This window comes from Marmota monax, unplaced genomic scaffold, assembly GCF_021218885.2.
Source record: "Marmota monax isolate L192 unplaced genomic scaffold, Marmota_monax_Labrador192_F-V1.1 WCK01_AAM20220418_F8-fsc00128, whole genome shotgun sequence".
Classification (NCBI taxonomy): domain Eukaryota; kingdom Metazoa; phylum Chordata; class Mammalia; order Rodentia; family Sciuridae; genus Marmota; species Marmota monax.
The window spans coordinates 1,081,584-1,100,141 of NW_026693452.1; the positions used below are offsets into that span (position 1 = coordinate 1,081,584).

General features: G+C 36.8%; 1 protein-coding gene across 5 annotated transcripts in view; it reads right to left on the bottom strand.

The window, feature by feature from the left end:
• The window catches only part of Aff1 (ALF transcription elongation factor 1), a 187,595-nt gene that overhangs the window by 27,525 nt on the left and 141,512 nt on the right, over positions 1-18,558 (bottom strand). For all 5 annotated transcript variants that reach the window (XM_046457604.2, XM_046457603.2, XM_058583403.1 and 2 more), the window contains 4 exons: positions 17,858-17,909; positions 6,693-6,747; positions 6,531-6,568; positions 4,445-4,601 (listed from right to left, as the gene is read on the bottom strand). In XM_046457604.2, the coding sequence (XP_046313560.1) occupies positions 4,445-4,601; positions 6,531-6,568; positions 6,693-6,747; positions 17,858-17,909 (302 nt within the window). The remainder of the gene's footprint in view (positions 1-4,444; positions 4,602-6,530; positions 6,569-6,692; positions 6,748-17,857; positions 17,910-18,558) is intronic.

Below are 18,558 nucleotides of genomic sequence, written 5' to 3' on the forward strand. Positions count from 1 at the left end.
AGAATAACAAAAGATTCTTGCATTTCCACTTTCCAATTCTGTGTGTCTTAGATACAGGAATATACACTTAAAATATTTGAGTATTCCAAGGCACATGAAGTTTTATATCATATAAAAACATATCACATCCAATAGAGTGAGCAATGATAAAGGGCCATATATCACAGGCTTGTTACATGTTTTTCTTAAGATTCATTCTCTCAGATGATTTATATGAATAACTAAATCGTGTATACAAAGCACCAGGAAGTGGAAAGACAGTCCACGTAGGATTTTGCCTTACTGGATTATAGATAAGGGAGAACACTCCAGTAGGCAGAGGAACTTTTGTTTTGCAATGCTGGGGATCAAGCCCAAGGCTTCCTAAATACTACACAAGTGCTCTACCACTGAGCTACACTCCCAGCCCCAACATGGAAGATTTTTAAGGGAAAGATTGACAATTTTCTAAGTAAAATATACTAAATAATCCAACTCTGCAAAAACATGTAAATCTAACAATGCAAAATTATGAATATAATATAATGGCTTTTGGCCAGGGAAATGTTAGATAGTTTGGGTTTAGTGTGTCTGTAATAGAATAAAACTAAAAGAAATTTTAAGAAACTAGTTAGGATTATACTTTGGACAGAAAGATGACTGCATAAATTCCTCTCTGTCTGCTCCCCCAATACTGAGGCTTATGATCACATATCTCCTTGACAGCTTCCTATAATTCCAGCAACTTTATATCCATCCTCTCCTTTGAATTTCAGGGTAGGGAGAAAGGGAAGAAGAAAACCACTGTAACATGCAAGGCATTTTGTCACATGTAAATCTAAATTTGTAATCAATATTCTAACAGAGCAAGATGATTGTCAAGGGTAGAGAAAATATCAGCACAATACCAACTTGTCAAGCATGATTTCCTGCAAAGACCTGGGAGTATAATAGCTCTAGTGGTTAACTGACCAGACAAGGCAATAAGATATAGCGCTTGCCAATAGCATCAGGTACAGAACCCTGTCCATCATTCCTCAGGAGAGCTATCTCACCACAAGCTTTGTTTATAACTGCAGCCAATCACTGACATGCTCCTTAAAAGAGTATGTGTGAACCCAAAGGGACGACATTCCTGATGTAAGGCACGTCTACTCCCACAACCCCCAAATAGGGCGGTATTTAGATACCTTGGTAGTCCCTAAAGGAATGTCCTGGTTACCAAAATAACACACCGACTTCCACTGCAGTCCTCAATGTCCAGAAGTGAAGCCTATGGCCCATTTTCACAGCAAAACTGAGTTAGTATGCCCAGACACAGGGAAAGAATGGAGCAAATTGTTTTTTGTGTATTTAATATAAAGTTGTAAAATGGATACAAGATCCCTTTAAGGTCAGATATATTATTTGGTTACCGGGAAGAGGGAAAAGTTTGCATAAGGGATTGATTTTAAAAATAGGTGTAAAATAATTTTTAAGTAGATAAGTGCCAGGCAGGACCAAGGCTTTTATTTCTCTGTCTGACTTTCCTCATTTCCCTTCTGTATGCCAAGTGCTGGTACAACACAAAGACTGTATATTGGAAGTAGGAAAAAAGTACATGATTAAATTTTAGGTGTTTTAATAAATGTCTGGTCACATGTCCTTTTATTTCTCCTAACCTCTTAAATTGTCAATTAATGTATTTCAGAATGAATTGTGGTTCTGAATAAAAGGTTTTGAGTTAAGTGCAATATGTACCTACCTTTTAAATAATAATTTCATAGGTATGGAGAATATAAGCACAAAATTTAAAAGAAAAAAAACATTAAAATGTAATAAATTTCAAAAGGAAGAGAAAGTTAAGACTACCTATGGCTGATATGGAATTCATGGTATTCTCAACTGACACAGCAGAGTTACAATAAATGTAAGTATAGCAAAGAAGAAGAAAAAATAGGCACACTAAGGGGGGTGGGAATCATATTTTAGAGTTAAATGACCATAGACCATAGGCTGAATTTCAGTGCCACTACTTCTTTGTAGGCAAAACAAAAACTGCTAACCTTACAGGGCTGATGGAGGTGAGAAGAGTTAAATCATTTTATGACAAAGCTTCAAGAGTGCAGGAGGCAATCAACACAAAGTCCTTTACTACCAAGGGACTAGACAATGAACAGAGTAAGAAATGAAGTAGATTCCTGAATAACCCAGATGGAATCATGTTTTCTGAATTTTTCTTAAGTAGCAGAAAAGCAATGTGTCCTACATATTCTGAAAATTGAGATCTGCATTTTGATTCCCAGTATAAAGCAGATACTGAAATGGAATCCACCGTGGCTGGGTCCCAAGTTCAGCAGCGGCCCAGCGGCATGCATGCAATGCTCCAGATCTCCTAAATCACTGGAACTATTTCATCATATGAAATGAATGAAAATGGAGCCATAACTACCAAGTTTTCCAGCATTAAAAATAGAAGTGGATGAGAAAGTAAAACTAGTATCTATTGCTGATTATGGAATTCTCATTACCTTCAACTAAAACAGGAGATTTATATAATAATGCAGGAATTTGTTTACAAAAGGGGGAAAAAAGGAGTTAAATACCTTAGTGAAAATTAAAGGTAAACCTAGAAAACATTCATGGGAAGATGGAACTTAGTACGTAACATACAAACTCTCCACAAGCCTGGATTTGCATATCAATACATACGTACAAATACAAGTCTATTAGTAAAGTGATTTTAAAAAATGAAGCAGAAGGGCTGAGATTGTGGCTCAGTAGTAGAGCACTTGCCTAGCACGTGAGAGGCCCTGGGTTCAATCCTCAGTACCACATAAAAAATAAATAAATAAAATAAAGGTATTGACAACTACAAAATATATATATATATATATATATATTTATATTTCATATATATATGAGTGTATATATATATGAGTGTATATATATGAAGTAGGATGGAGCACTTATTTTTCAGCTAAGAAATTTCAATCAACATAATTCCAATAACTTCTTGAGTACTGAGACACACATCTCAATAGTAGAAACACCAGATCTAATCTTTTTTAAGTTTCAATTATTCAACCAATGCTGTACTATTTTGATTTCATTTAATTGAATTATCTTCTTTATATCAATAATCTAACAAGCATGCAAATTTTTCTTACTAAAGATGAAACATACAGCAAAGATCTTATTAACAATGAACATCACACTATCTGTCTACATAGCATATTCAGCATCCTTTTCTCGGAGGCATAGAAAATTATTTCAATAGCAATTATTATCACACAAGAAAACAAAGAGCCCTAGAAACAGAGAAGTTTCTGAAATCTGAAAGGTATTTTAAGTGTAATTAATGCTGATCCACTTTCATGCACTCAAAAAAAAAAAAAAAAAAACAACAACAAAAAAAAACTGAGCATTTATTCTGGACCAAAGATTCACATTTAACAAAAAATGCCAACCTGTTATTTTCTTAGCCTCCCTTGACCTCAGACAAGCCCATGTTTACATCTCACTATATGATCTCTAGTTGTATTTGGTTAATGCTGTAACAGAACTACCTCTCATCTAAGCAGAAGAGATGAATATAGAAAATTTTTAACTTTCCTAATCAGAAAGTCTCATTTCCTGGTATTTTCACCTTAAATATGCAGACAGTTTTCTCTATGTGGGCTGGTCTTATTCACTAAAAGTAAGTATGTCTTTCCCTTTTCATTACTACCTTTCTTCGGCATAATTTTTACACTCCTACCCAAGTTTTGAAGGTTTTTGGCAACCTTGTTAGTTGCTACTAACAATTTCTTATACTCAACCGTCTAGTACATAGCATAAATCCTCTAGATAAATTTAGTGCTTGAGATTTTCAGTCTCTTCAGTTTGTTCACCTTTACAGTATCTCCTGAGGGTAGGTGACAAGCACACACAATTATCTGTTTTATATGGGGCCGAAGGGAACAAGAACCAGAGCCCTGGCAAAATCACTTTGCCATCAATTTAATGCACGGCTTTTAGTGATTCAAAAATAGAACTGATGACTTATTTCTACGTTCCTGCCCTTTGCTAAATCAGGAGGTCTCCTTTTGCTTTCTTTAATTCAGGCATTCCTGAAATTTCAAAAAGAATTCTCATTAATATTAAAACAGCAGCCTACTGAAAACAAGTTTCCTTCTCAAAAGGAGGGAAAATAAAATGGTGTGCAAACATCCTTAATGAGCTGCTCTTAAAAACAACACTAGCAATGACAGAGAAGAACGTATCATTTTAACCAGGCGAGAGAAAACATCTCTCCCAAATCTCCATTGCCAAGTATTTGGTAAGAAGTACGTAAGCAGAAACAGATGGTTCTACATGGCAGAGGAGCAGGAAAGCATTGCCCATGGGGCAGAACTGCTCCGTCCCGGGTCAGTGCCACACTGACTCCAGCTCTAAAAGACAGAACGCTGCCATCTTGGATGGCCTTCTTGAGGGGTCACGGTACCTCAGGAGCTGGGGTTTCTAGGGGCTCATTCTCCTCGCTGTCACTTGAACTGCTCTCACTCTCCGAGTCTGAGGAGCTGTCTGAGTCACTGGTGCTCTCGGACTCTGCACTACTGGAATGTGCTGATGCCACTGGTTCTGGAAGCGACTGTGGAGCACTGCAAAGCAACCAAAGGATAAAATTAGAAGGTACCATGCAAGTCGAATTTCTTCCCTCTTTACCTCCCTGCCCATTTTTCTGCTATTGGAAAGGGCCTCAGTATTATCTAATCACTCAGGGAGAGAGGGGCCCACAGTAGTCTGAAAAGCCCTTAAAACAGTTCACCAGACAACTGCATAGAAGAGAAGTCTGGAGTTTTCCTTCTTTAGAACATGTCAAGCTATACAAAAGCTAAGTCAGATACTGGGTGCTTGATGTCAAAGATTGGTAAACCATGGCCTGGGCTGGCTGCCTGTTTCCTAAGTTTTATTAGAACACGCCCACACCCGTTGTCTTAAGAACTGTGGCTGCTTTCAGGCCATAACAGCAGGATCCAGTAGTTACAACAGAAACTTATGCGGCCCACAAAGGCTAAACTATTTACTAACTGGCCCTTTAAGTTTGCTGGCCCCTGATGTAGAAAACAAAAAAAAACAAAAAAACAAAACAAACAAACAAAAATTAGTTTGCAAAAGAAAAATTAATAAGTTAAAGTCTTCCTATATGCTCTGTATGAGAACTAGCTATATGGTAACCAAAGACCCCTGAATAAAAATTGTGTTCCTTTGGAGGGTGAGCTCAGAAATTATATTCTCATGCTTTCTAGACAGAATTACAAAATGAGCTATTCTTTATAAGTGGCTTGAGAAAATTACTCCAATTTTAACAACTGGGTAATAACTTAAGTCAATGAGAAAACACTGAGCATACTGTGAGATACAGGTAGAATTTCTAAGCATGGGTAATACAGTGATCGTTGATTATAATTCTGAACACTTCCAAATCTACCTAAAATATTTGAAAATAAAATTTTAAGTAACACATAAAATATTAGAATGAAAATTATTAAATAATTAAAATCACTAGTAAAAATAATTTTAAAACACACAGTAATACTATCTAATCTCATAAAATGCTGGGTTAACTTTAAGGCCCTTTCCATATTAGTGGCTGCTCAGCTCAAGTCAGTGGCATCAGAGAGGGACATGCCTTTAATCAGTGCTCCTGACTCTAACTTATCCCCACCTTGTGCTTTTTCTTTGTCCTTTACCTCTATTTTTTGGTTAGTCTACTTTTTCATGTTTTATGAGTTGACAAGACCCTCTAGAAATTCCAACAAAATTTGACAATAAACAAGTAAACTTTTTAAACCTATAAGACTGTATAATTACATGGCCTTCCTCCACACTAACTGCACATCACCTCTGTGATAGCCAAGTTTTTATTGCTAACCTTGTCTCAATGCCTGTGCACATCTCCAGGGAATAAAATAATTTAAATCTTTGTCCTTGAAAGACACATATTTGTCATATTAAAGCAGGTAGGAAATATTGTAAGGGAAGTTCAAATAGTTCTCATTTCCAGAAATTAAAGCACCACATTTTCTAAAATATGGCCGGCTTATTTACAAAAACAGCGCCATTTTCCATCACATGAAAATGAACTGCAGGTCATTTTTATAAAGCAACTGAAACAATTTCAGAATTCACAAAACTAAGGAAACAGGCAGAGCAGAAAACAAGTTCTAGAAAAATATTTAGCTTTATAAATTTTGAAAACAAAGTAAAGCTGTCACCTTCATAAAAACTTTGGGCTCTCTAATTTTTGCAAATACTGGTTATACATTACTGAGGATAAACTTTAAAAATTTTAAATTCCAAAAAAAGTTTTATTTCCAAACTGATGATGTAAGTGCAGCCAGAAATCTTTCACTTACATAGTTCTAATAACCTCCCCGGGGCAGGTTTAACCTTCCAAAATACTAAACTGGCAATCTCCTGTAACTGTGATCCTCCATCTCCTTCCCCTTGTATGACAATATTAAGGCAGGGCTTTATTTTTTCAACTTAGTAAAAATACAAAATAGGAAGAAACCCGCAGACAGTACCTTGGAGGTGCAGATGAGGAAGGAGGCTTCTCTGGAGTCTAGGCATTCACAACAAGGGGAAGAAGGACCAGGAAAGAACAAAAACAGGTTAGGACACAGCTCAGATAGATATGTAGATAGATTTAAAAGGATTCTTGGCTCCATGGAGTATACAAAACTTACTTGTTCATTGTCACTGTCCTCACTGTCACTGAGCTGAAGGTCATCTTCAAGCATGCTGGAAGAGGCAGAGACAGAGTTCAGAATTTTAGATAATGTCTAACCACTTTTTTTTGGCATATAAATGGAAAATATAGCTAGTGTTACCAAAGAGGAGCAAAATAGGAATAAGTTTCTTTATTTATCAAATGCTTTGTTTTCCTGGAAGTGGAAGTTTTACAGTTTGACACAACAACCAGGTTAGTTCAAGCCTCTCACCACCTCAAAACCCAGCCTTTCACATGTTCTTTCTGAACACTAAAACAGACTACCATACACAGGGATTTGTAGCCAGCCCTGAGATACAAAACCCAACTCCTAATCAGTGAGGATAGGTTCTAGAAAAATATTTAGCAACATGCAAATATTTAACAACATGCAAACAATACAAATAAACTGAAAAAGAAAAGGAAGAAGAAAAAATATACAGAATACTCTCAAATTATTCTACAGTCTCTAATTGAACATGGAATAAATGATTAATCATTACACGAGTTAATGCTGAATGGTATTTGTAAAGCAAACAAGCAGACCTATAAAAGGTGTTATATAAGAATTAAATACAATTGCATGTAGTGGTGCACTCCAGTGACTGGGAGAGTGAGGCACGAGATCACAAGTTCGAGGCCAATGTTGGCAACTTAGTGAGACCATGTTTCAAAATAGAAAGGGCTGGGGATGTAACACTGGAGTAAACTGCCCCTGGGATTGATTCACAGAACCACAAAAAAAAAAAAAAAAAAATAGACAAATAAGAAATAAAAACACAGTAAGGTATATGAAACTATCAAGTCAATTATTACTGGTTCTCTTACATTTTTGTCAAGGGGATGTTATTAATATTGAACTTTTTTCACATGTAAAAATTTGTTCTCTCTTGTCTTCTTGAACACTAATCAATAGGAAGAGTAGGAATACTACTGATATCCAGAGAGTATGTTTTAACTTACTGCTATCAGTCAGGGGAAAAAAAATAAGTTCATTTTCTCAAGCGTGTATTAATACGCATTTCTAGGCATTCCAGCTTACAACACAATTTAATATTAAAATCAAACATTTTCTAACCTGAACATGGTTTCTTAAATTTTAACACCTCCCCAATGTCTCCCCTGGAGTTGCCCAAATACCAGTAATTACTCCCTCCCACTTCCCCTGAATTTTATGAGCATGACTATTTGAGGAAATGTTACACATAAACTGAAAAAAAAAAGAAAAGAAAATCTGCTGAAGTATCACTTATGTTCCAAAAAATAAATTATATTAGAAGTAAAAATCGTGCAGTATGTCTAAAAATACCTCTTCAATGATCCAAACAACGATTTTTACTATGAAATCACTGCCACTAAAAGAAGCAGGCATGATTATTTTGGGAAACCTTGGTTTAAAAAAAAAAAAAAATCGCTGTGTTTGCTAATGAAAATAAGTGATAAAACTTGGCTCTTTCATAAATGACCGCCTACATGCAATGTGATAATTCTGCCAAGGAACTACTTTCACCAACAAATATACTGAAACACCCTATGATAAGTTTCTAAATAAGATGAAACTGCTAGCTACTTGTAAATGTAGATCTTACTCAATATTTATCAAATAGAAGCTAAATTCATATTTTAGCAAGCCTAGAAAAAAAAAACAGCCTTCAGTCACAGAATTTGGCAGTGAGCAATCATAATCATGTGCAAGAGTTACTCAATAGGTTTGCCACTAAGTGGTAGCTTGGCTGGGGGACACACAAAATTAAAGATGAAATATATGTCTTTAGGAAAAGGTATAAGGTATAGAACAACCAGAAAAACAACTGACAAAGTATATTCAATATTAATCACCAACAAAACTGTATAAATGGATTTCTTTGTTTCTTAGTCACTAGGTTTGTTTTGCATAAAACCAATTCATCTCAATTTACTGTAACATCAATGACCATGTAATTTCACTACACTTCCGTTGCAAGTAGTGGATTACAAATCCCTTAACTTCTTGCTTTGAATCAGTTCATATGAGAAAGTACTGGCTTCTAGCTCCATTTTGCTCTTGAGCAATAACAAGCACCATCAAAATGCTGCCCTAGATTCTGGAAATTTCTCCCTCAGAGAATAATGTAGACAATGATAAAATATAAGTAAGTGCAGGTACAAAAGTTATTCAGGGCCTAAAGAGGAGGGACAGTGGCCTTGGAAGGAAAATTGGGAAAAGTACAAACTACAAAGAACACTCAAAAAGATATGATATACCAGTAGGGTCCAATAAAACCTATCATTTATTTAAGATGTAGGTGGGATTTATTTACTTGGTATTTCACTTCATTAAAATTTGAAAGTGTAATTTACTTAGAATGTTTGCCTAGCACATGTGAGGCCCTGGATTCAATCCTCAGTACTACAAAATAATAATAATAATAAGAAGAAGAAGAAGAAGAAGAAGAAGAAGAAATAATAATAATGTCTCCCATGACAATCAGCAGACAAAGGTAAATTGTCAATGTGTGCAGATCCAACCAACAATAACCTAAAATCTTCTGGATACCAAAGTTGAAGACATCACCAAAGACAGGTAACTCAACATAAAGTAACATGCTGTTGGTGGGTAGGACAGGAGTGAGAAAAGGTATTTTTCAAAGTTTTTGATAAGAGACATGTGTCATATCTAAATTAAAAAAAATTCTTAAAAATCACAACCAACTCATAATTAAATCTTGCTAATAGACAAAAATGATTGTGAAGGATTTTTAGAGACAAAGAACAACTTTAAAGGAATGAGTACCAAAGTACCCTGCTTGTCCCACAAGCAATTATATTTGAGGCTAAGCATGTCCTATCCATGAAGATTAGTCCTTGAACCTGACGGTGAGGAGAGAATTACAGCACTCCTAGGCAAGCACCTTTGCACCCAGTTAGTAAGAATTGAAATCTCTTGGCTCTGGTCCCCTCATGCCAATAAAATCCAGGTCATGAGAAAGAAGGCCCAAGGGTCCTGCCTCCTCCTCCTCCATAAATTTTTCTGGGGCAAGATCAACTCACTTTTACCTTCACATTCTCTATGTCTGGAACTTTGCAGGTGCCCTCAAGAGCTGGCTGAGTGAGCAGCAGCCCCTCTGGTGGGTCATTAACAGTGCCATGTAGCCACAACAAGGGACCTTCACAGGCACAGCCTCCACATGCAACTCCGTGGTGCTGTGAGCATCCCTTCACAGACTAAAGATAAGGAAAGTGGTCACTTAACCTGCCCAAGATCATGAAGTTGGCAGATGCTGGAGCTGGGACACAGAGTCCTCTCCATCTGACACGAGATTCCCCTTGCTCTGGCCAACACATGACACAAAGGTTAGGAAACCTGATGGATGGAGTTAAATCTAAGTTTCAGAACCCAATATTGTTTTATTTTATTGATTAAAAAAATCTGTTGGGACTAAAATGAATATGCTATTTTTTTCCTTATGAAAATAAATTAAACCTTATGTGTTTTAACTGGTCAAATGACTAATTTCATTTCCAAATTTCAAGGCAAAGCAGTTTTTTCAAAGCATATGGCATGATACAGCTTACTTTGGCAATGTTCAAAAGAAACCAAATTGCTCAGGTAAAGTAACTCTTTGAACTATCACGTAGGTTTAACCACATTTTACATTACCAGTTTTCTCTTAAAGGTTGCACACAATCCTCCAAACCCTTTGTATAAATGCATTCTCCAGGCAGCTACTCCAGCAAAACCCAAGGAGCCACGTACAGGTTTTGGCAGGCATGCTTCTGTGAGTCAGCCCAATCTTTACTGCGAAGGCACGGAGGCAAGCCCGCCTTTCTTTTCCACTTCTCAGTACTGGGCTTGCCCAGAGCTTTCACTGCCAATATTCTGTAACATCTCAATTCAGAACCCAAAACTACTTAAGTAAACTTGTTTCTCAGCTTAACATTTCTTATGATCGTACTGAGAAACGGCAAGTGAAGGCAAGCTCACGGTAGTTACTTGTAACTAATAAGTCATAACTATGGTATTCAGTGTGTTTAAAATGGTACAAAAAGTAATGCTTTTCAGAAACCAGTGATGAGCATGTGAGAATGTATAAACTCACACCATATCCTAAACTTGAAATTGACCTGGGGAGAGACGGGTGATGGAACAGAGTATAAGAAGGTAGGGAATCAACAGCATATCTAATTCCCCAAATTTTAAATTAAATCAGGCTTTTGGAGGTATAGCAAACATAAGGACCCCAAATGCCTTGCAAGAAACGATGGGAAGTTACAAATTATGAAGGCAGCTCCACATAAAATAAGTGAAAAAGGGAAAAAGCAGCTCCCAGGCAGTTATGACGACACGTAACAGGACTCCAACCATGGGAACAGCCGACAGAAGGCAGAACTCACATTCCTGAAGAGACTGTCCAGGGGAGATTATCAGAAAACAGGACAGAGAAGAAATGACTTAGTACGTCATTTACAGCAATAGGAATCCACTGCAATAGTAACAAAAACAGCATGGTACTGGCACCAAAACAGATACGTAGATCACTGGTACAAAATAGAAGACAGAGACAAACCCACATGAAAATGGTTATCTCATACTAGACAAAGATGCCAAAAACATACATTGGAGAAAAGATGGCCTGTTCAACAAATGGTTCTGGGAAAACTGAAAAATCCATATGTAGCAAGATGAAATTAAACCTCTATATCTCACCCTGCACAAAAATCAACTCAAAGTATATCAAAGATTTAGGCACTAGAACAGAGAGACCCTGCTCCTAATAGAAGAAAAAGTAGGCCTAGATCTTTGTCATGTTGGCTTAGGACCTGACTTCCTTAATAAGACTCCTTAAAGCACAGGAAGTAAAACTAAGAATCAATAAATGGAATGGATTCAAATTAAAGAGCTTCTTCTCAGCAAAGGAAACAACCAATAACAGGGAGAGTCCACAGAATGGGAGAAAATCTTTACCACATGCATCTCAGAGCATTTATCTCCAAGATATATATATTAAAAAAAAGACCCTCAAAAAACAAAAGACTTAACACCAAAAAACCCCCACAAATAATCCAATCAATAAGTGAGCTAAGGAACTGGACAGAAGAAGAAATATAAGGAATCAACAAACATGAAAAAATGTTCATCATCTCTGGCAATTAGAGAAACACCAATCAAAATGACTCTGAGATTTCATCTTACTCTAATCAGAATGGTAGCTATCAAGAATACAAGTAACAATAAGCATTGGCAAAGATGTGGGGAAAAGGTACAATCGTACGTTGCTGGTGGGACTGCAAATTGGTGCAACCACTATGGAAAGTGATATGTAGATTCCTCAGAAAACTTGGAATGGAACCACCATTTGACCCCAGTTATCTCACTCCTTGGTTTATACCCAAAGAACTTAAAATCAGCATACTCACTGACACAGCCACATCAATATTGACAGCAGCTCAATTCATAATACCTAAACTATGGAACCAACCTAGGTGGCCTTCAACAGATGAATGGATAAAGAAAATGTGGTACATATACACAAGAAAATGTTGTATGTATACACAATGGAATATTAGCCTTAAAAAAGAAGAAATTATATAATTTGCAGGTAAATGGATGGAACTAAAGAATCTCATGCTAAGTAAAATAAGCCAATCCCCTCAAAACAAAAGCCGAATGCTTTCTCTGATAAGTAGGTGCTGACCATAATGGGGGATGGGGTAGGGAGGAATGAAGGAACTTTGGATTGTGCAGAGGGGAAAGAGGGGAGGGGTAGAGCTGTGGGGATGGGAAGGACTGCACCATGTATATCCAGAGGAATGAGAAGTTGTGCTCCATTTGTGTATAATGTGTCAAAATGCATTCTACTGTCATGTATAACCAATTAGAACAAATTTTTAATTTACAAAAAGAAGTCCCCAGAAATTAGATTTGCATATGCAAATGAATTCCTTCAAAGAAGTTGCTGCCAAAAGAATTATTCCCTGAGGTTTTTCAAATGCCCTTAGAATCGCAGCATAACCTATCCAGAGGTGACAAGCAGTCACCTCTGCATAATTAGTCTCTGCCTTCCTCTCATCATTAAGGCTTCAGATCACATGTCACCTCCTCTTGACAGACCTCTCCTGACCCCACTCCCTGAAGCATTACCCCACCCAAAACACCCTTTCTACCTCTCTACCATTATCATCTTGTTCCCTATTGTAGGGACCTCCATTCAGCTAAAAAATATGGAAGACAAGGACTTTGTCTTATTCCCCACTACTTTCCTAAGTCCCTAAAGAAGAACCAAATGCACAACCTGAGATCAAGACACTTACAGCTGAATGGAAGATATTGGAAATATCTATGAGTCACTGGGAGATAAGACCACAGAATAATGTTAATTAATACAACTTGGGTAAAAAGTATATTAAAGAATGACAAGAATAAATTTTCTTTTTAGAACTAAAATTCATCTACTTAACATTTACCTATTTATAAGAAGCAATTGATAAATTTAGTCTTCTCCATTTTATTTGACATTTTGGTATAAGATCAAAAACAGTAGCACATAATATTGGAGGTTCAAAAGTATTTCAAGCAGTGGCTGCATAATTCCAGGAAGTACAGTTCCATCATAAATAATCTGAAGAAAAGCATTTTACCTGCCTTTTAAAAAATTATTTTAGTTGGGCATGATGGTGCACACCTATAATCCCAGTGACTCGGGAGGCTGAGGCAGGAAGATCACAAGTTCAAAGCCAGCCTCAGGAACTTGGTGAGGTCCTAAGCAACCTAGCAATACCCTGTCTCAACCTAGAAAATAAAAAGTGGTTGGGGATGTGGCTCAGTGGTTAAGCACCCTTAGGTTCAATTTCCAGTACAAAAAAAAAAAAAAAAAACTTTTAAAAAAATCTGCCTTGTTTCATAGTCTCATCAGAATATCACTTCATTCCAGCATAAATCTGTATGTAATCTACAATGTTAAGTGAAATATTGTCCTGCAAGAGATCTCAAAATATTGTTTACTAGAATAATGCTAATCCAAGAGTTAAACTGACTATTCCAAGACACTATAATTCTACTATGACCTGAAGTCATGGTTATTTTGTCAATGCATATGATGAAATGAGGTGATTCTACATTCCAGTTTTTCCTAAATATTACTTTAATATATCCGAGTGAATGTAATTCTGAATCAAGCAGGTTACTGAACATTGCACAGAATGGTTCTATTCATTTGCTTGTGCTTAAGAATGGAAATTCTTCAATGCCAAATTTTTTAAAATCACGTTTCTCCTTATTCTGGCTAACATACATACATAAATATATACATGAATATATACTATAATTCTTATTCTCCTTAATTTTACATCTCTACTTTTCCTCTTGAAAATAAATGAAAAACCTCCTTCTATAAAAAGTTTGCTAAAATAATTACAGATAGGGCTGGGGTTGTGGCTCATTGGTTGAGTGCTTGTCTCGCATGTGTGAGGCACTGGGTTCAATACTCAGCACCACACAATCAATCAATCAAAAAATGTGTTGTGTCCATCTACAACTAAAATAAAAATAAAAATAAATCATGTATACACCCACACACCTGGTTTCTCAATCCCTTAAAAGTAAAGTCTATCTTTTTATCAATGTCATTATGGAGTACTGAGAATTATTAAGGATTAATGTAGTTCCACAAATGTATAAATGACCAGCACATATGTTCGTCTTCAGAGAGCTGAGGAACTATGAATAAGGAATGGGGCTATATCTCAATGACAGAACATTTATAAGCTTCTCCCATGAAGCAGTTTCTACCATTTTCTTTTGATACTATTTATCAGAAAAGAGCACTTTCATAGAGTAAGCAATGAAATAAAGGATATAGGTAGAACTCCTTTAAATAATATAAACAAACCTTTTAAAAAACAGAGAAAACAATTAATTTCCTTAGGCTAAATATGATTAGTAAACCACATCTTCAAACTTAATTCTGAAGGACACTTAGTGTATTTCAGCTGACACTTACGTCCTGAGGAGATGATTTCATAAACCAGTAAGCTGACAGAATGGGCCTGCCTTAGTTCTTTACCTAGATATTTAAAAACCAATAATGTTTTGAGAAAAGCTAAAAACTCAGGTTCATTTTTAAAACATTTCTGACTCACCATGGTCTTTATTAAACACCAACTATTCCTCTCACTCAACTCCTGGGACAATCATAATCCCAGCCTCCACATCCAAGTATTTCCCTAATTTCAAAACAACTTTCCACATAAGTACAATTTAAATTGCTCAAATAACTAATTGTCTTTTATTCTTTGTAGATGTTAATTTCAGAGGCAAAAACAAATAAATAAAGGAGGGCATCTGTTACTAAGGATTTAGCAATTTAAGGGTAAGGAATGAGGAGACCGAAGAACATTGGTTACAATAATATATATAAAGTACTTTATGGTTTATCAAATACTACCACATTATCTCTTCTGAGTAGCTCACTGGTCCACTGACAACTGAGCAGTGGAGCTGGGTGGACAGAAAGGAACTGCCCACAATTATATAAAGGACACAATAACTACAGAAAAAGGAAACACTTTTCTCCTTTGTCCTAAGAACTTCACAGAGCTATACCTTGGAAAGGAAAAGGATTCCAAAGCCAAGGGCCCTTAAATAAATATACCCTTCTCCTACACTTGGGAGAAATCAGCACTGATATTCTAGTTAATGTTACCTGTAGAGCTTCATAGAAGGAATTCCTTATTTGAGAAATAACTAATGCAGAGATTAAAAGCAATGGACACAGCATACATTTCTTTCACACCTACGTCCTTCCACCAGTTCACTATCCCTACCACAGTCTAGATAGATGTAATAGTTAATACTGACTGTTCACAGCTTATTTTCTGCTGAAGGGTCCCTTTATTCCTTTAGTATACATTAAGGTGACTTTCCTAAGGATCCCTAAGTATTAGTAACTCTGAAAGAAAAAACATTAAGACCTAGATTAATTGTTTTATACCAAAGTATAAATGACCCTATAATTAACAATGTTTTCTGACATTCAGAGTGCGTTAGACTATCTCCTTGGCACTCCATCTGCCACTCAAATAGTTTAACTGCATGCCAAAGAACTTGAATGCTGACACTAGATCAAATTAATCTACAAGCACTAAGAGATTTGCTACAGTACATCTGAAACAATGACTGCACTTTACAAATTAACTGGGACACCACTTTCATCCACTCTCCATTAAAAGTTAGTTTATAAAAAAGTAATTCCTTTACACCCAACGTATATTTCACTTGAGCACTCATCAATGTCACCAATGACATCCCCCACATAATCACCAAGTCCCTCATCATTAACCCTCGTTATCTGCCCAGCTTCAGTAATAATTTACTATATAACTTCTTCCTCTCCTCCTCACCTCCACCAGGTCCTACTTTCACTCCCTCTCTACACCTATTAGAATCATCACATATTCTTACCTAGATAATTTTATACACTGCTTGATTTTCATGTTTCAGAGGTTTAACTGCACTGTTTCTAGAACTACCCATTTCATATAGTAGTAAAGTCACACCTTGTCCAGGAATGGTCCCTAACAAACCCGCAATGATGGCAATGGCAGGGGGGCTGCCTGCTCAGTATGGGCTGCTTAGAAGCAGCAGCCATTTCTCTTGCACCCACACCCAGGGACACAGCCACTTTCTTCCCTTGGCAGCTGCTCTGCCCACTCTGCTCCCCCTCTAACAGCCAAGTGGGATGCCCAGGTTTCAACACCTACTTCTGATAATGGCCAGGGCCTTTTGTGGTTTGCAGGCTTGACTACCAACCTCTACAAGGAAGCACTAGGTGTGAAAGCTTGGGGCACTTAGAATTCTCACAGCTGTGGTCTTTGGATTGGTAGCTTCTGTGCCCTACCACCTATCAGGCTTGGCTTAACAAGCCTTTCCCTTCCTTAAATAAATGTAATCTAAAGCAGTGACCTAGACTCAGAACTTAGGAGTCAGTAAAAGGAAAGGGATAAATGACTCCAGATAAGTTTGTTTTTGTTTTTAGCTTAGTAAAGGATATTAAAAACAAATAAAACCTTTGCATTTATATTTTTAAAAATCCATCCTTCAAACTATAATAAATTTATAGGGCTTGGGTTGTGGCTCAGAGGTAGAGCACTTGCCTAGCATGTGTGAGGCACTGGGCTCCACCCTCAGCACCACATAAAATAAAAAATCAAAGATACTGTGTCCACCTATAACTAAAAAATAAATATTTTAAAAAATAAATTTATCTGTATTAAAAATCTCACTATTCTTTCATACTCATTTTGCTATAGTGAAATTAAAATAAGTTACGTTAAGGAGGTGGCACTGGGGAATAATAACTTAACCTAGCCCCACTTTCAGTCATGGCAAGAATAACCTCTGCAGCTCAACTATACAGTTCTAAACTCATCCACAGCAATCCCCACTTTCCAAAATGCATGGAACAAATACTGTGCCTAAAAATAGAAGAAAGCTGGAGCCTGAAGCCCTGGGATACCTGCAGTCCTCTGGGTCTAGCAACTAAGCCTGTTAGTAACAGAAGATTCTGAAGGAGACAGAGGCCACTTCATTTAGTCACTAATTACTGCTAGTAGTAAGAAAGCAAGAAGTACAGTTTAATACCTTCAAGAAATAAATTAGGCTAAAATGCAGAATTAAAAATCTATAATATGAAATCTAAATATTTCAAATCCCAAATTATATATGTATTTGCTTGTCCTTAATAAAGAACAGCTGGGCAACAAGGCTAGCTCCTCATTAGTAAAACTAGGCCAGAAAGGTGGCAGAAAATCTCAAATTGTGCACATCCCCCAAAATTTATTACTAAAAGCTAAAGCTATTTAAGACTAAACTTTTAAAAGTCAAAGGCTTTCTTTCTGCCCCAGTTATTATATACATAACAGCTCAAAAACAATTCTTAAAAATACTCTTAGCATACTTTCATATGGTACATAAACCTGCAGTAGGAGATCTTAATACAAATATAAAGGTGGGTCATTTCCTCCCTTTACAAGGCATCGGTATTTTATGAATGTCATTACTTGAAAGTGGGGCGGGGGGTGGGGGCAGAATCAAAGCAATGGATTGACATGAGAAAGCACAATGTTATATTAAAAACTTCTAATAAATGAAAGTATTTTACTTACGATGTTCCTTGCTGAGAATTAGGGTGAGTTTTTGAAGGTGCATCATATTGTTCTGTGGAGAGGGAGACATCATCAGAGCAGCACAGTGACACACAGTTATGAGATTAGTTGTAAATTCCCTTTTTGCCCCTTCCTCCCTTTCACCTATAAATTCCGTCCACCAGAGTACTATCCATGGCACTTAGTATAATTTCACCATTATAACATTTATGTTGCTTTTAGAGAGAAGGCTTGTGCAGAGAGTAGGATGGGGGGAAGAAAAACAACTTAATAGAAGAAAAACACTCTGGAAAGCAGTGTATGCATGTCTTCCCATGTTGCCAGGAACTGTCCTCAGTGTGGGAGACTTTTCTGCTCCTGATGACAGCTGATTGAAGCCTATGGCAGTGGGGTTGCTCTCCACCCCCATGTGGCTTGATTCGCAAATCTATCAGGGATTGGATAGCTTTCCTTTTAGAGCCTCCTTCCTTGCCTGATTAAGGTGCTCCCATTCCACCTGTCCCTCCATTATTCGCTCCTATGCCCTAACTCATTCACTCACCCTCTATTTATAGACTGCCCACTAGACATCAATAGGTCTGAGGTATCTGGTCCAGTCCTCAGTGAGCTTACAGTTGACTTCAGGACATGAAAAGATGCACAAATACCCACACTCTTAGGCAGTCTGAGTTAAGTACACTAAACAGTTGCATAATTTTACT